The sequence below is a fragment of the Coturnix japonica genome, chromosome 1 (genome assembly GCF_001577835.2).
Source record: "Coturnix japonica isolate 7356 chromosome 1, Coturnix japonica 2.1, whole genome shotgun sequence".
Lineage (NCBI taxonomy): Eukaryota > Metazoa > Chordata > Aves > Galliformes > Phasianidae > Coturnix > Coturnix japonica.
The window spans coordinates 3,637,785-3,654,254 of NC_029516.1; the positions used below are offsets into that span (position 1 = coordinate 3,637,785).

Here is a 16,470-nt window from a genome sequence, read left to right on the forward strand (position 1 = left end):
TCTCTGACTAAACCATTTGTAATTCATACATCCCGAAAGAAACTGATAGTTCTCAGCTAATGCGTATAAATCAATTCAGGACACAAGAGTCAAATCTTAAAGGCTTATGTTGTGACTGCCCAGAACTTTGACATTTACTCTACAGTCTGTGTACAGTTCAGATTTCTCCAGACAAAGAAAATTCATAAATCACTAGATTTTATCTCCCTGGATTTGGTTTTCCTATTATAGCTGCCCTCTCGTCTAATGAATCAACATATGCAATATGTTTCTAATACACAATGCATCCAATTTGCTTGTGTTGGCCTTCCTGGATTTTCAGCCTGTCTTCTGACACTTCCAAGGTCCCATTTAAGTGACAGAGTACAGGTTGTTTTTCCTTTTTTTTTCTTTTTCTTTTTTCTTTCCTTTTGGAATAGAATAATAGAAGTCAGCTCTAGAAGACAGGCTATCTAATCTATTCCACGCTCCCAGGCTGAATCTCTTCCTACTTATTTTTATCACATGATCTGGAAATACTACAGACCTCCAATAGTGAAAGCTCAATACCTGCCCTTGCCAGCCCTTGCTAGAAACTCAGTTTTTCACTCTTAGGAAGATATTTTCAATGTCAAATTTACATTTTTATTTCTGTATTACAAGCCTGTGATTTTTTTTTATCTTTTCTGTTGACATAGTAAGAATAGTATTTCTTTTCTGCTTGGAGCAGCCTTGTATGTCTTTGAGTACAATTACTATGTCATTCCCCAGCTTTCTCTTTTAGGCAGCACTTAGTATCTGAATCACAATCACTCTCTCTTGTTTACTGGCCAAATTCTTTTCAGATAAGTGACTGGGAGGGGAAAATCTATGAAATATTGCAGAGTTCAAGGCATGGATGATCTCCAAAGACCTACGCTGATCCATGCACGTGTGGAGGTAATTAATAGTCTTTGGAGAAATTTTCCTCCAAATCCAGCTGAAGTAAGTAAAGCAAGTAAAAGCATTTTTCATGTAAAAATATAGTCTCCACATGATGAAAAGTTAAGCCCAAATTATTTTGGAAACTGGCAGAGTAATGAATAGAACTCAAATGCAAAGTTGTAGCTTTCAAACAACTGTGATAAGAAATAAAAACTTTCCTGCAGTCTAGAGCCTTCATAGAATCATAGAGTGATTAAGTTGGAAAAGATTTCTATGATAAACTAGTCCAACTGACTTTAAAGAGAAATAGAGTCATCTTCAAGCAGCTTGGTGTCTCCCTACCCAAGATGATGGCTGGTTCTCACACCACTGCTCTGGAGGAAAAGGATAAGAACAGTCAGCCCCAATGATGCTGGGTAGGACATCATCCAGAAAATGACTTCACTCTGAGGTCGCCAGAAGTGTCCAGCATCACTGACCTCAACATCTCCTGTTTTGGGCTTTGAATGTAACAGAAGCAAACACCTGCACAAGCCAAAGGATCACGTTCCAAACCTCATATCTCTTATCTTCCTTTGGGAAAAATACAACTCCCAGGTGGAGCTGTCTGTGAAGGAATCACTGACAAAAGAAATATCCTGGAAAGACCTGTCATCACCTTGTCTCTACTCCATATTCAGAGAGGATGTACACAGCACTTTCTTTGGCCAATGCATAACTGACTTTGCATGAATACATGGACAATCTGGAACCAAGTCCAATCATCTCTGTATCTTGGGCTCTGACAACTAAAAATGGGCGGAACTCTTTACTTCTATGTCAACTGCTACAATTTCTGTGCTACGTCCTTAAAAGTAGAAAACATGTCATTCACTACGTCACATCAAGGGGCATCTTCTGCCAGTAAGTCTTAAAGTTTTTTCTCTTCCATTCACAGAATGTGTGGATGCTAGCAGTTTGACTAGGGTCAAAAGTGCAAATTGTGTATGAACATTAAACAGAAAACTGTTTTTCAACTAAGCTTCCTGCATGGGGTACTGACTCTACTGACACCATATAGAAAGCACAACAAATGTAGGACAATAGGTCCATGAAATACAGATCAGCCATGTCTCAACGTTGGACCATCTAAAGGATTGTGTTTTATTTCACATTAGTTTTACTGATGGTCTTGGGTCTTTGCACGTTATATGAACAAGAAGGCTTTGCAGGGACTAATAGCTTAGATTATTTGCTTTCTGGATCAAACTGAAGAGATGAAAATAGATGGAAGTACGGTGGATTTCAAAGTGAAGTACTCCTTGCCTTGAACTTGCCCTCTCTAGGAGTATTCTTGTGCTTCCCACTTACATTCAGGAAGCAGGAAGTTCCTATTGTCTGCTCCAACTGTGGTTGATCTTGTTGGTCAGACAAGGTCACACGCAATAAATCTCTCCAATTTGAAACTCGTTGTCCTTAAGACTTTGTAGCACCAATTCTGAATAAGGATTAAGCAAAGGAATGTGAATTTCAGTTGCTTACCCATTCTGTAATGTCACATCTATTTATATAAATTTTGCTGGATAGGGAGGAACTTAGAATCATAGAGCTTGGGCCCATTTTAAAAGTATTGTTTTGAATCTCAAGCACAGTGCCAAGAATTATCAGTGCTAACAGATTGTCATTTGGAGAGCAAGTTACATGATTTTTCCCTGTGTATCATTTACACAAGAATTTCAATGCTGTACTAGACCAATAGTGTTGTCTGCTCTGCTTAGACTATCTCCAACACTGATCAGTGACAGATGTTTTCCAGGAAACCATATGCCACAATGCACTGTGATACTCCCTGATAGGAGGAAAAGGATTCCTGTCCCTCCTGATGAGGTATGGAGCACTCTTACTACACAATGCATGAATGTACAGCAGAGACTAATTAGCTGTATGTGGCTTGACCTGAATTTAGTTCAAGTCACCAGGGGCCTTGACATCATAGAGTCACAGAATTGAACATCCCAAGTTAGAAGGGATCCACAGGGGACATTAAGTCCAACTCCTGGCTCCATACAGGAGTACCCAAATTCAAACCGTATTTCTGAGAGTGTAGTTTAAACACTTATTTCAGTGTTATTTGGATGAAATCAGTAGTACCAGGCCGACTGATCAGTCTTCACTTGGCAGACACAAATGGCTTCACTGATTTCAATGGTGTTATGTCAGCTAGAGTAACGGAGGTCAAATCTCACAAGCTTCTACATCCTGCTTCCACGTCAGACTCACCCTTCTAACTTTACCATTTCTTTTTTGCCAGCACGTATCAGTCACAGTATTCTGTGCTTCTCACTGTTAGTTTACACTAAAAATCATTAATTTATGCTTGATGTTTGGACAAGCCCAAGGATGGTTGGGGTAAGAGTAGACACTTGGAAAGTGGTTTTTCCTCATGGAATTTCCCATGTTCTAAAAAGCAGGATTTCCTATCCTTGTCTTGGCAGAGGTAGATGGAAAAAACAATTCACTTCAACTAAGCAGTTCCCAGTAGATGTAGATGTAGGCAGAGAAGAAGCTGCTCAAATACTGAGCACAAGGCCGGAAGGCCCAGTCCCAAGCTTCTAAAGACAATAGAAAACAGTCCTATTGAAATGAATCAGATCAGCCCTATAGTCAATAATCTTCAAAGGTCTCTGTCTTTATTTTCCGTGTTACCGTCATTTCCCTTACTTTCTGACAATAGTCTGAATCCTGAGCAATGAGACTTTACTGCAGTATTGTGGTTTTGTTTAATGGCTTATTTGGAGCAGGAGGTAAATGAATGAAACAGTTAGTCAAGAATGCCCCAGAGAACTCCCAGCACTGTCAATACAGTTCCTAAGAAATTATTAGGACCTCACAAATAGCAAAATCATAGAGCATAAAATCTTGCCTTACCTTCAGCTTTCCCATTGCCTTTATTCTTGCTGTTTCGAAGGGGAGGCACTTCCAGTGAAATGATACCTGAGTTCTCCAGAATGTTCACCTCCACTCGTAACCTCCCTACAAGTTGCTGGGGCCGAATGCTGACCATATACTCATATTTTCCCAATCGCCTTTGCAAGAGCTCTTCATAATGCAATAGGAAGTTGGCTTGCATCTTGCGAGGAATGAAAACAGAGGCTTTGAATGTCTCATAGCCATTTTCTCTGGAAGAAAAGAGGAATATGTCAAACATATACTGCATAGAGCAGGACCAGAAGAAAGACTACCTCTTGATTTCTAACCACAAGGATTTATAAGACCCATATTTAATTCTTTCCTTTGCCCCAGTGACTCACTGCAGTACCTTAAGCAAAGTACAATGATCTCTTCCCTAATATTAGCTGTTTCTCACTACATACTCAGTAGGAAAAAATAGGACTGCAAAGACATCTCCATCTCTGGACACCTCTCTGAAAGGGCTCTTCTCTTCCAGGGATCACAGTGTGGCAGGTTCCATTTTATGCCTGGATTGTCTTTTGTTAAAAGCTCGTTTCATATTTTTTTTACCATACTAGTCACATTATGAATCCACATTGAGTTTGACATCCATAATTCTTATTTTCAAGAAACATCATTTATAGGAAGAACACATTATTTTGGTTGTTTGGAACCTAACACATGATTTTTTTTTTTTCTCTCTAGATTTTCTATGAATGACAGAAAATAAAGATGCTCATTCTCTTTTCACATCATCTTTGATTTCAGCACTGAGAACAGGGCAAATAAAAATGACTACAAAAGGGCACCTGTGGCTCTAACTACTGAATATCTTCGCATTATTGAAGTTGTAACTTACTAAAGGTCAGTGTGCCTTAATTTTACTGCCAGTTATTCAGGAGGTAATATGATTTCTTTCCCTCTCAAGTATATCAGTTTGACATCCTGGACCTCCTTGGAAGTGGAAAAGTTATGTAACAGAGCCGGAAAAGGTCACACACAAGTTTATGTTGCTTGGAGCATGGGAATAACACCAGGCAGTGAAGACAACGTTTTGTTTAGCTCCTTCCTCTTCCTACAGATCCATACGTGTGTATACCAAAGTAGACAAAAATATGGGCAGAGAATACATTACTCGTCAGAACATAGTTGAATGCATGACACTTGCCTTCCGTTCACAGGGCTTGGAGGTTTCTTCGTCTTTGTTTTGTCATCAGTGCCATGCTTCTTTTCTTTCCCTGTGACCTCCCCATAATAAGTCTTGTTGCCAATGCTCCTAGAGAGATCAGAGACTGCTATAGTGAGGGACAAAATTGTGGCAGTAATGTCTACCCACAGTAAGGAATTTTAGCATGACCAAACTAAACACATTTTAAAACCATGAGCTTAATTTGTTCCTTAGTAAGTTAAGTGTGAATTGGTTGCCCTTCGCTTGCCCTGCTACCCAGAGAATGACTAGCACCTCCAGCAACAGGTCAGCCCATCTTCTGTTTTGATCTGACTCTTGTCCTCCATTGAGATTGTGAAGAAAGTGGAAAAATAAGTAGCCTCTGAGGCACCACAGTCAGAGTTAGGAGACAAAAATATGCTGTGCTAGTGTTGTTGAAATCTTAATTGGAAAGGTTTCTGAAGGTCAGAAAAGTTGTTCTGGTCCAAATCTGAGAAAGAGAAGAAGGAAGTTACTAAAGTGCACTCAGATGGGAAATAGAAGAATGCTCTTCCACACGTACAGTGAGAGCTTGAATCTTAGTATCCTGTCCTCCAAGCATTTGTTCTGTTCTGTGAGGCCATGATAAGTCTTGGATGAAGTATACCATGCGTGTGTTCTCCAAATGAAACTATTATAAATGCAAAAAAAGCATTGATACAGTCCAACTGCATCTAGCCAATTCTTAAAATCTCAGAGACCAGTCTGTGAGATGGAAAAAACATTGTTCACCTAGATGTCAGAACTACTTACTTACATGGTAAAGTTGGAGATGAAAGCTGCAGCTGGGATCTGCATCTCAAACACTGCTTCTCGTGCCTCAGATCCACTGTTTACCATTGTGCAGGATACCGTGGTGAAAGCATAGCGAGAAATGATTGTGGATTTCACAGAGAATTCAGACATCCGAGGCCTAGTTTCCTGTAGATATCAAAGGTTACCCATTAACAGTGACAGCTAGGGAACTCTCCCCTTCAATTTTACACCAGGTTTAATATTTAATATTCTCAAAGAATGAACCCTTTTACAATGAGTATTTGACTCCCTGTGAGAAACAGACAGCAAACAAGGTGAAGATTGCCTCCAAAATATCAGGTGAGAAGCAAAATTTAAACTAAAGACATGGCAGCACCTTTGTTCATACACGTGGTCAAAAACCACAGTCATTCTCCAGTTCTCAGGAGAAGTCTGGGCAGCACAAGAGCTCTGATTTTGCCAGTATCTATGTTGTGAAATACACTGATAAAATCCATCTGTATCCTAAGTCGCACCCTTCAACTCTGACTATTTGAGACAGTGAGGATTAGTCCCTTCTGGCCTGGAAGAGAAGCCCAAAATATCTCCCCAAACGGTCCAGAACTGATGTCACAAGAGCAGATGTAAGTCCTCTTGAAAGACTGAGATCACTGTGCATGGAGCAGCATCTTAAGACTGACACAGTCAGATCCGTAAGTTTTGTAAACAGAAAAACTGCTGTCAGTAGAGTGGGTTGAGTCCGCCTATGCTGAGAATCAATGCTGGAGGTCTCAGCCAATGGATGGAAGAGATTTAATAAGAAACACTGTCACGGTGACATCTTGAACAAAGTATTTTAAGCCTTATAGTCCATGTTGGATTCCTTCCAGCAGAGAAGCAGCAGAGACTTCAGAGAATGACACATGATGTAGCAATGGATGCTGAAAGCCAATTTCTGCTGCATGGGAATGTGTCCTGGGTTGGAGCATTTCTTCTGTCTAAGATGATTTCTGACAGCAGCATCTCCATGGAACTCAACAGTTTTCATCCTAGAAGACTTCAGTGTATTTAACTATAAGTAGCCCGTTAAAAAAGAATCTGTCTGCTGCCTTAAGCCATTGAAGTCTGAAACTTCAAAAGCAGAAGGGAGCTAAACAGTAAAAGACATTGCAAGTAAAGAGTAATTTTGTTAGACCAAGTACATCAAGAATTTATTCCTGCTGAGGCTAGTAAAAAATCACAGCCCCCTGAGATTTGTGAAGACACAAACATGCTCTTCAGCTGCGCTACCAGCCTTTTTTTCCCAATAAAAACAGTCTCCCCAAATGGCTTAATAAAGGGATCAATCATTGTATGAGTAAGTACGAAACAGAAAATATTCTGCCATAGCTGATGGTATCAGAATAGCGATAAGTGAGCATCCAACTAACAAAGCTGCTGGGCTAGTGACTTCCAGGCAAAAGAAAGGATGAGAATGCTCTGGAAACAAAGACAAAACTAGCAACAGTCTTGGAAATAAAACCTCATCTGCCTACACTTTCAAGGCTTGGACATGTCTCAAATGGACCTAATTATGAGGGAAATCTTTATCAGCTGGAAAATGTCTGACTTGTTCTGTCATACATAGTACGTATTGGGCTACAGCTTGGCACATCTTCACTAGATGAAGAGGTACATCCTCTTCAGCACAGGTTCAGTTCCCATGGAGCACAATAGCAAAAACTATCATTTTTAGTGTGAGCTGGTTCACTAATTGCAGACAGCTCAATGAGACAGATCTAGACTAGAAAACATCTATTTAATGTAGATATCCACCCTTAGGCCACAAGTGGTTTTTAGTCAGTCAGTGGTGCCTAGGATAATATTCCCAAAATATGAGACAATATGTTGTTAGGACTTTCCCTCACACAGACATGGATTTTCAGTTTTATTCTGCTGAAAGTGGAGAGGATGGGGAGTTTTGATCTGAAGTGATGTTGCAGGCACAATTTCAGATCTAATGGGATAGTGTTCCATCACTCTTTTGTACCACCAATTGCCTGTGGCCTATCAAGTGTTAAAGAGGATTTCATTGCAGAAGTGAAAGAGAACCTGAAAATGCATCAAATTCCTTAGATCCAAATGTCTTGTATTCACTCCCATTTTCTGCATTTCATCACAATCTGTGGTCACAAACCAGGCTGACAGCTCAACAGCAAATAGCTGGGATGCACACTGGTTTTACAGTGGCAGATCTTGTCTTGTTAAGACAAGAACATAGCCTGTCACTGGCAGGGATCAATAGTACATGATCAGAGACGAGTGTTAAGATCAGGCCAACCTGATACTACTCAAGAACTTTCTCTCAGTATTCTCTAATCAGTGGCTGAAGGAATTCCTACACCCAATGTGGTGTTTTATGAACACCATTCCTAGAGGTGTTCAAGAAATGTGAAGATGTGGTTCTTAAGGATGTGGTTTAATAGGCAATACTGGTGGCAAGTAGATGGTTGGACTGGATGATGTTAGGAATGTTTTCCAACCTGAACGATTCTTTGATTCTGTTTTATATGAAGAACCACATCCCTTAGATTTATTTTACCAACGCTATCATCTACTAGTTTCAACTGATTTCTGTTAAATCACTGCATCCCTTGAAAGAAGCTCCAGTTCTAATATCTCCACAGACAAATGGCAAAAACAAATGGAAAAGAATACATTCAGCACTTCTTCCTCCTTGTGGTGAGTAGATGTTGCTGTTGGAGAAAGCAAACACTGTGCAAGGGTTTCATATACAACTGAGGATGAAAGAGCTTTAGGGCCCTGGAAGGGATCTGCCATTTCTTGTATATAGAAAATATAAATGCTGGGGGCAGAGGCGGTTTCCAAACAGGTTGTTAGGTTGGGCTTGGCGGGCAGCCCAAGTTCCAGTCTGCAATTCTTGCACGTTCCCTGGAGCCCTTACACAATCCGTCAGTGCTTGATTCTCTGACTTACAGCTGCACAAATGCTTGCTTGTTTTCCCCACTTTTTATTAAGGTCTTCAGAAGAAGAGAGACAGCACAAAGGGAAAACAAAACAAAACAAACCGTTTGTTTAATATTATTGTTGCTGTGATTTATTATTCCTATTAAAAATAAATCTAGGGAGTGCCAAGGCAGTGGATTAGCACTTTGCTACAATAAAGGTTGGCTGGAGGCTTTTTGAAGATGTCCCAGTTATTATGCTGAAGTGGGAGCCGAAAATTTTCTGCCAGACGTATTATTTTGTGTTTGTTTATAACAGATCTTTGGAAGGACAGAAAAGAGCTGAAGATAAATGAAATTCACTCCATGTTTTTGCCTCTATCTGTTGCTTTTATCAAAATATATTGACCGCATGTCAGATTAGAAGTTGTAAACTAGTAATAAGATTGAGGATTGCTTTCCCTTTGGGAGCTGATTCTAAAGTGTCAAAGATCAAAGGAGTCAGAAGCTACTGATGACTGTTCAGTGTGTGAAATGAGTTCTTCCAGTTCTCAGCTGAGAAAAGAAACCAGGAAAATGAATGGCCGTGAATAGCAATTTCACTGGCTTTAGCTGTGTTTTTATCTAAGTCATGCAAATCTCAGTGCAGCAACATAGCCAGATTTTTTCCCTAGAATCACACTCTTCTAACACCGACTGATAAAATTTACTATTGGGCACAAGGCTGCACATACATATAGACACACAGAGCAAATGTAATACTCATGAAATAAAAAACAGGGTGATACATACCAGCCTCTGTAAAAATCTGGTCTGTCTTGGGACTCGACGTGCAACCTGCAAAGAATTAAAGGAGTTAATGGAGCCTAGTCAACTTTCAGAAAACTTGTCATTTGTTTAAATCCAGACGTGAGCTTGTGTGACTGATCACCCATGGCCAGGTTCAAATATTCCTCTGGTTGAAACCGAAACCTAAATCTCTTCTCTATTAGCATACCCATTTGTCAAAGCTCAGTTGTGGAATGCAGCTCTCATGAGCGAGAAGGTACTGTGTGTTTTGCAAATGCTACCTGTCCAGAGAATCTTTGAATTCAAGGACATCAGCCATAGCTGTCCGTGCTGTGTCTTCATCCTCAAGCATATTATCTGACAGCTTCCTAAGGAAGTACACAAAGGGTCTATACTGCTTTTTCGTTGCATGGTATGCAGTGCGTGATGAGCTCTACTAAATGGTTTCCTGAGAAAATAATGTCCATCTGTTTTTATGTTGGACATTACAAATACAGTGATTTTATTAGAATTTTCCCAACCCACATCTCCTAATCTCTGTTAGGAGGGGAAGGCTGAAGTTAACCATAGATCAAATGAAATGACTTCATAGGTAAGATATGGCTGTCAACCCAATGTTGGGCATCCTTACTTCAGTCCTTTCTGCTTTAGGATCTCAGGAGGCCTAGTAATTAATTAGACCAGAGCAGGGCAAACTGAGGCCTGCACTAGTTTCATTTGCTTATCAAATATCATTTTGAACCCATCTAAATTGTCAGTTAAAAGTCAAAGCCCATTCCTCATCCTTACTTGGGGATTTTGCTATTAAACAGAGTATTTCACCTATGACAAGGCAGTCATACTCAGCTTATCACCCTTCACAACAACTACTCTGACTTTTTTCTTACATAAGTCTTGGCTTAACAACATGTCCAAATCCAATTCCTCCTCAAAACTGAGTAGAAGTCTCTTGTCAGTGAGGAACAAGAAGGGAAGCCAAGTGACTTTTTAAAATGTTGGTGAAACTCTAGAGAATAGAGGAATGCAATGATAATTTTTTTACCTGATTTGCCCTTTCTCTTGGTTTACACTGAAAACAAAGTCACTCCTTGCCAAATGTATAATTTTTTCTCTTTATTCATGCATTGCAAAGCTCAGAAAAGCCCAGTGGAGAATTTAAACGGTCTTCTCTGTTAGGATCTTATTTTCCTCTTTCTTTTAGCCAACATCTTGTAAAATTAGAACCTAGGAAAAGCATTTCCCCCAGGAAATTCTGAAAAGAGAAGAGAGAGGAGAGGAGAGGAGAGGAATAAGGAGAGGAGGGCAGGCCTGAGATGGGAAAAAGATGAGGAACGGGAGGAGGAGGCGACAGAGCGGGAGGAGCGGGAGGAGAGGAGAGGAGAGGGGAAGGAGAAGGAGAGGAGAGGAAGAGGAGAGGAGAGGAGAGGAGAGGAGAGGAGAGGAGAGGAGAGGAGAGGAGAGGAGAGGAGAGGAGAGGAGAGGAGAGGAGAGGAGAGAATGATGTGATTCTCTCAGAAAGACAGCTTCTGAAGTCTTGAGAATAAGTGGTAGATACTGGTCAGTAGCTACGTTCTGCTTGTTAGGTCTTTATGACTACTGCCAAAGCACTGACTCCATTGCTGCTGACACCTTAGCATGGCATACAAAGAATAAACTGAGCAATAGCAACCTAACAATCACTGAACAACTGACCAGAACTACCTCTAAAGCAGTGGCAATAAACAACAACCTTGTCATCTGCCTTAGCTTCCCAACAGTTCTCCCTGTAAGCAGATGAATGAGTTTTCCCAGATACCATTCAACCAAGATGCCAAATACAGGTATCTAGTGTTGTCTGTGGCACTCTAGAGTATCCTTCTTGGTGTCCAGCAGGATCCATAGATCCTGCATCACATCCAAAGGTCTTATATACTACAGAGCCTCTCAGATCTCATCAAATTTAGGTAACTGCCTATTTAGGTAACTTAAGCAAAGTCACCCTGAATAACCAGCATAGACATGAAGGATGTGAGCACAGGTTTAACATCCAGTCTTTTAAACCACAGCCTCCGAGCTACCACTGCAATGCTATTCCTAACTTGCAAAAAGTTGCCCTTTCAGTCTCATTTCTGCAGAAAATCTGAGCTGCACAGCAGCACAATGCAACAGTCCTCACTTGCTGAATGTATTTATTCCCTCCCCCCACCCCTTGTTCAAAAGGCATTTTATGAGCTGAAATACATGGAAATTCATTTCATCCAGCTTCAGTTAAAAATCAAGTGTGGTAAAACTGAGACCAGAGGACAGGGCAGAAAAACCTTCCTCCGAGCCTGAAATACTCTGAATTACTCAGACTGGCGCAAGGCCAGAGGACTGCATTAACTCTCTTGTCCCTGCAGCACACGTTGTTTAACACAACTATCAGGATGCCAGCTCTCCAGAGGCAGTAAGACCACATCCCTTGGCAGCACAGGAGGGTGCTGGGGCTTTACCTGAAAGGACCACCTGTGCTCTCAGCCATAGGGACAGCAGAGAGGCATGCTGCACAGATAGGTGCAAGAAATTCACTTTTAGCAGCCTGCTGCGCATGTTAATACTAAACCCTGAAGAAAGGGACTGCAAATGAGTGACAGATTCAGTGCATTTTTCTTGCTGTCAGTTCTCTATCACCACAAGGGCCATCCAGGCAGTTTGTTCACCTGACAGTGCTTGACATGCACCAATCCGAGAGCTCTCCAGCTGGCTACTTTCAATTAATCCATGCCAATTAACAGGGCACAAGCCACCAGATGTCCCCAAATAACAACTGTCTTAACACCTACTTGCTCCACAACGCTGTAGTCTGCCATCAGCTTCTCCTCCAGGTACCTTGCCATCAGCTCCGAGTCGGGCTGCCCCATGGCAGCAGGGAAGCAGCAGCAGAGCCATAGCCAAAGGATCATGGTGGAGGGACAGCAGGTAGGAGGAAAGCCCTGCTGCCTCCACTGCTGCTTGTGCTGCGGACAGGCTGTGAGCAGGCTGACAGGAGGCGAGACGGTCCACCCTCTTCTCCTCCTTCCCAGCTTGGGACCGGCCCCTTTTCCACTCAGGGCTTCTCTGGCTGCCAGGGTTTTCTATCCTGCAGTCACTTCCCCTCAGTCTGGGATTACAGGCACAATCCTCGTGTGCTGCCCACAGCCCCCATCTCAACTCCTGTGGGCAGACAGAGGGGATCAGAGCTGGGGGTCCATGAGGTGCTGCCATATGTCCTCATGTCACCCCAAGCAAGGAGACAGTCGATGAGGTCCTCGCAAGCAGCCTGGAGTCAAAAGGGGGAAGATGCCAAGGGAATGCTGGAAGGAGAGACAGGGATGGGTGGCTTGGACACAGGACTGGAGCACTTGGTAAGGCATAGGAACAGGCTGCCCAGGGAAGTGGTGGGGAATATGGCACTGAGGTACATGGTGGGAATGGGTTGATAGTTGGACTAGATGATCTTAGAAGCCTTTTTCCAACCTTAATGATGCTATGATTTCAGTGTCAGCAGTGCCCCAATCCTGTGGTAGCCCTCTGTGAAGTGCAATTTCTTTTGCTAGGGCAGGACCCAAGATGGCTGCTGCCACAGGACACACTGTGAGGTGCTGGTACTTAGCTCTGGTGGCAGCTGAAAGAGCCTCTGTGTGTCTCCTTATGCTATTCACCATTATGTTGGTTAGCCCTGAATGACTTATGCCACAGTTTGTATATAAAAGCATTCTTCTGCCCACCCTTTTGGAAGCGTGATCCAAGCACATACTTGAAGGTTTGCCCAGGATGGGTACAACTGTACATTTTCAGCCTCTCTGAAGGGATTTTTATGTTTCCCTCTTCCCCTCCAGCCTCTACCAAAGAGGCAGTGGGGTGGAGGGAGGTACAGGAGAAGCACACCATGAGGGCAGCCATGAGATGGGCTGAGCCCCACCTCATGCAAGCCTGTGGCAGCATCAACACTTCCTCCTTCTTCTTGGTGCCAAGATCTCTGGTTCATTGGTGAAAGCAGCCCCAGGGCCTGGTTTCTCAGCACAGGGCAGGGCTCTCTCCGCACCCTCACTTTGGCACCTCTCCTGCTGCCTCCCCACCAGGCTGCGGGCGGCCCAGGAAAGCTGTCATCATGGTGTTGGCCTGGCACCTTATCTTGGCACCATCGTGCCCTGAAGCTGTGCTTTCATCCCTCTCTCTCATTGTCTTGTTGGTAGTTTCTCAGCTCCAGCAGTCCCAATTTTCTTCTCTTTTCTTTCACACTGCAGTTCTTTCAAGATTCAAACCATTGTGTTCTCACTTTCCAGCTCTAGGCCATCAGAGACTGAGGTCATTTTGCTTTAGCTCCACTCCAATGTGGTGAATGTCCAGTGGGTGGCTCAGTACCACGAGCTTGGCACCTTTCTTTGGTGAGGCCATGCCTCAGTACTCTGCTTAGTTCTGGGCCTCTCACAACAGCAGAGACATTGAAGCCCTAGGATGTGTCCAGAGAAGGGCAGTGAAGCTGTGAAGGGTCTGAAGCACAGATCTTGTTTGGGGTGGCTGAGGGAACTGGGAATGTTCAGTCTGGAGAAGAGAAGTCCCAGAGGAGACTGTATTGCTGTCTACATCTCCCTCAAAGGAGGTAGAAACAAGGCAGGAGTCAGCTTCACCTCCCACATAACAGTAATAGGATGAGAGAAAATGGCCTCAAGTTGTGCCAGGGGAAGTTCAGGTTGGATATTAGGAAAGAATCATACTCAAAAGGAATGGTTGGCCACTGGCACAGGCTGCCCAGGGAGGTGCTGGAATCACCGTCCCTGAAGGTGTTCAATAACTGTGAAGATGTGGCATCACGGGACATGGTCAGTGGGCATAGTGGGGATGGGTTGCTGGTTGGACTGGATGATCTTAGTCATCTTTTCCAACCTTAATGATTCTGTGATATTGCCAGTCTGATGCCAAAATGTCCTTCCAGCCATGTCAGAAGGTGTAAATACACAACTGTATCACTGGAACCCAAATGTTTGTCCTGAACAGACACATGTGCACCTATCTGAAAGTGTATGTCCTCTGAGAACATATAACCGATGAACCTTATATCCTTAAAATCCCTCACGTCCCTGGGTATGTCTGATGAAAGGAAAAAGTTCAGAACAGACATGGGGTAACCATGAGAGAATGAGCTGGGAAAAACATTGCCCTTCCCAAAGTGTTTAGAAGCAGACAGTTCTTCTCAGGCTCCCAGTAAGTGCACATAAGGACGCAGCACGTAGCTTAATAAGACCAAGCTGTGTTTTATTAATCATGGTCCAGATACTGTTAGGTTTGCATGTGAATATTAAGCCTGAGGTCCTAATTGCTTACATTATCCCATCTTCCGCCTCTGGAATACGATCTCCTGATTTTGAGGGGGAACATGAAAGCCACTGTTCCAGGGATACTGTTGGAGATGGAGATGAGCAATTATTCATGTGTGCCTGTTTGCATTAGACATATTTGATGCTGATTTTTGCCAGCTTAGCAAAATGAGCAGCTGTTCTTTGAGTGGGAGCTCACCAAATTGAATTGCCTGGCATACCTCCAGACAGCACATTCAGAGATGGGGGGAAAGACACGAGCTGGCAGGTGAGCTTCAGTGCACAGTTCACCTGTGATGGATCACGTTATGTTAAGGAATCTCTCTGTGTTGACATACAAACACATAAACCTTAATGTTGCTCTGCCTTCACTTGTCTGCATCCCCATTTTCCCACACAGTGCTCATAGACAGGGCTAGTCTTCCTCGTTGTCACCATTACATTAGTTAAATAAACCCTGTAAGAAGTCATTGAAGTTAAAGGAAACATGGGGCCTTTTAGTTCATGAGCAGGGGTAATCCAGGCTGCAGACTGAAGCTGAGGGAACCAGATTAGAGGCACATTTGATCACTAGCTCTGTACTATAATACACAAATTCACAGATTAAAGGTTTCTAGTCTTCTGTTTTTCCAGGAAGAAGAATGAGACACCAGATAACCACCTCACACATTAAATGCCCAACTAGAAGTGTATAATCATGGAACTAAAACTGCATGAAACTACATGAACTACATGGAACCTGGTGGTCCCAACTTCTCTTCCCATCAGGGAGGTGCCTGTGTTCCAGGCAGGACTTTTCTGGTGACACAGTGGCTGCTGTTTTCTCATTGCCATTAGCTGTGTGCACTATAGCCCAGATGAGAATTTAGAACTTCAAAATCTGATATTACTCTGATCTGGGATGAAAATTTTAAAGATGCCATAGTGTCTGCTAAAGGGCCTCAGAAGGGAAATCTGAGTCTGCCCGGAGTGCTGCAACACCCTTTGAAAAGGTCATCTGGGTAGAAAAGCAGCTTGCTGGGTGGTTTTGAATAAGAATTCAAAGAGAAAAATCTGAAGCAAGAGGAGAATCCATTGTACATGTCTGTAGTATCGTTTCCCAGAACAGCTGGTGTTCGGGGAGATGCATATCAGCAGCACCCCATGTATGTGTGTTGCCTTGCAGGTACGCTGTACTTAGCTGGGCCACTGGACATTAAATTCAGTTAGGGAAGGGGAAACTGACTATATCCAAAAAGACATCAATTGTCAGTATCCCTTCCCAGCTGCAAGCCAGGATATCACATTTTAATTATTCTGAGGAACAGACTGCACAGTGTAGGCTCCAAATGCTTCAATGGGGACAGTGCATGATAACTTATTTCCAGAGGATTTTTGGCCATGGAGAGGGCTGGCCACCAAGCAGCCCAGTTGGCACATACTAGAAAATATCTGCCTGAGATCCTGTTCTCCCCATTAAATGCTGAGGAAGTCCACCTATTCCAAGAGTAAATGGTAGGGCTCAGGGATTGCTCTGAGCTGAGCATCCTCAGCACTTGTTTCTTCCATATATAAATATATATATATAGGTCTTTTGCCTTTAGAAATCTCGGGTTTTGAACTTTTTGGGGCAGCATATTTGAGCACTTCATGCCATCTAGTGGTC

General features: G+C 42.7%; 1 protein-coding gene across 1 annotated transcript in view; it reads right to left on the reverse strand.

Annotated features, from left to right (window-relative positions):
• The window catches only part of ITIH5 (inter-alpha-trypsin inhibitor heavy chain 5), a 42,586-nt gene extending 30,051 nt beyond the window's left edge, over window positions 1-12,535 (reverse strand). Inside the window, exons 1-5 of the mRNA XM_015865927.2 lie at window positions 12,312-12,535; window positions 9,514-9,558; window positions 5,799-5,962; window positions 5,003-5,110; window positions 3,811-4,061 (exon numbers count right to left, since the gene is read on the reverse strand). Of these exons, the coding sequence (XP_015721413.1) occupies window positions 3,811-4,061; window positions 5,003-5,110; window positions 5,799-5,962; window positions 9,514-9,558; window positions 12,312-12,431 (688 nt within the window). The 5' untranslated portion in view covers window positions 12,432-12,535. The remainder of the gene's footprint in view (window positions 1-3,810; window positions 4,062-5,002; window positions 5,111-5,798; window positions 5,963-9,513; window positions 9,559-12,311) is intronic.
• Between the last annotated feature and the right edge of the window lie 3,935 nt (window positions 12,536-16,470).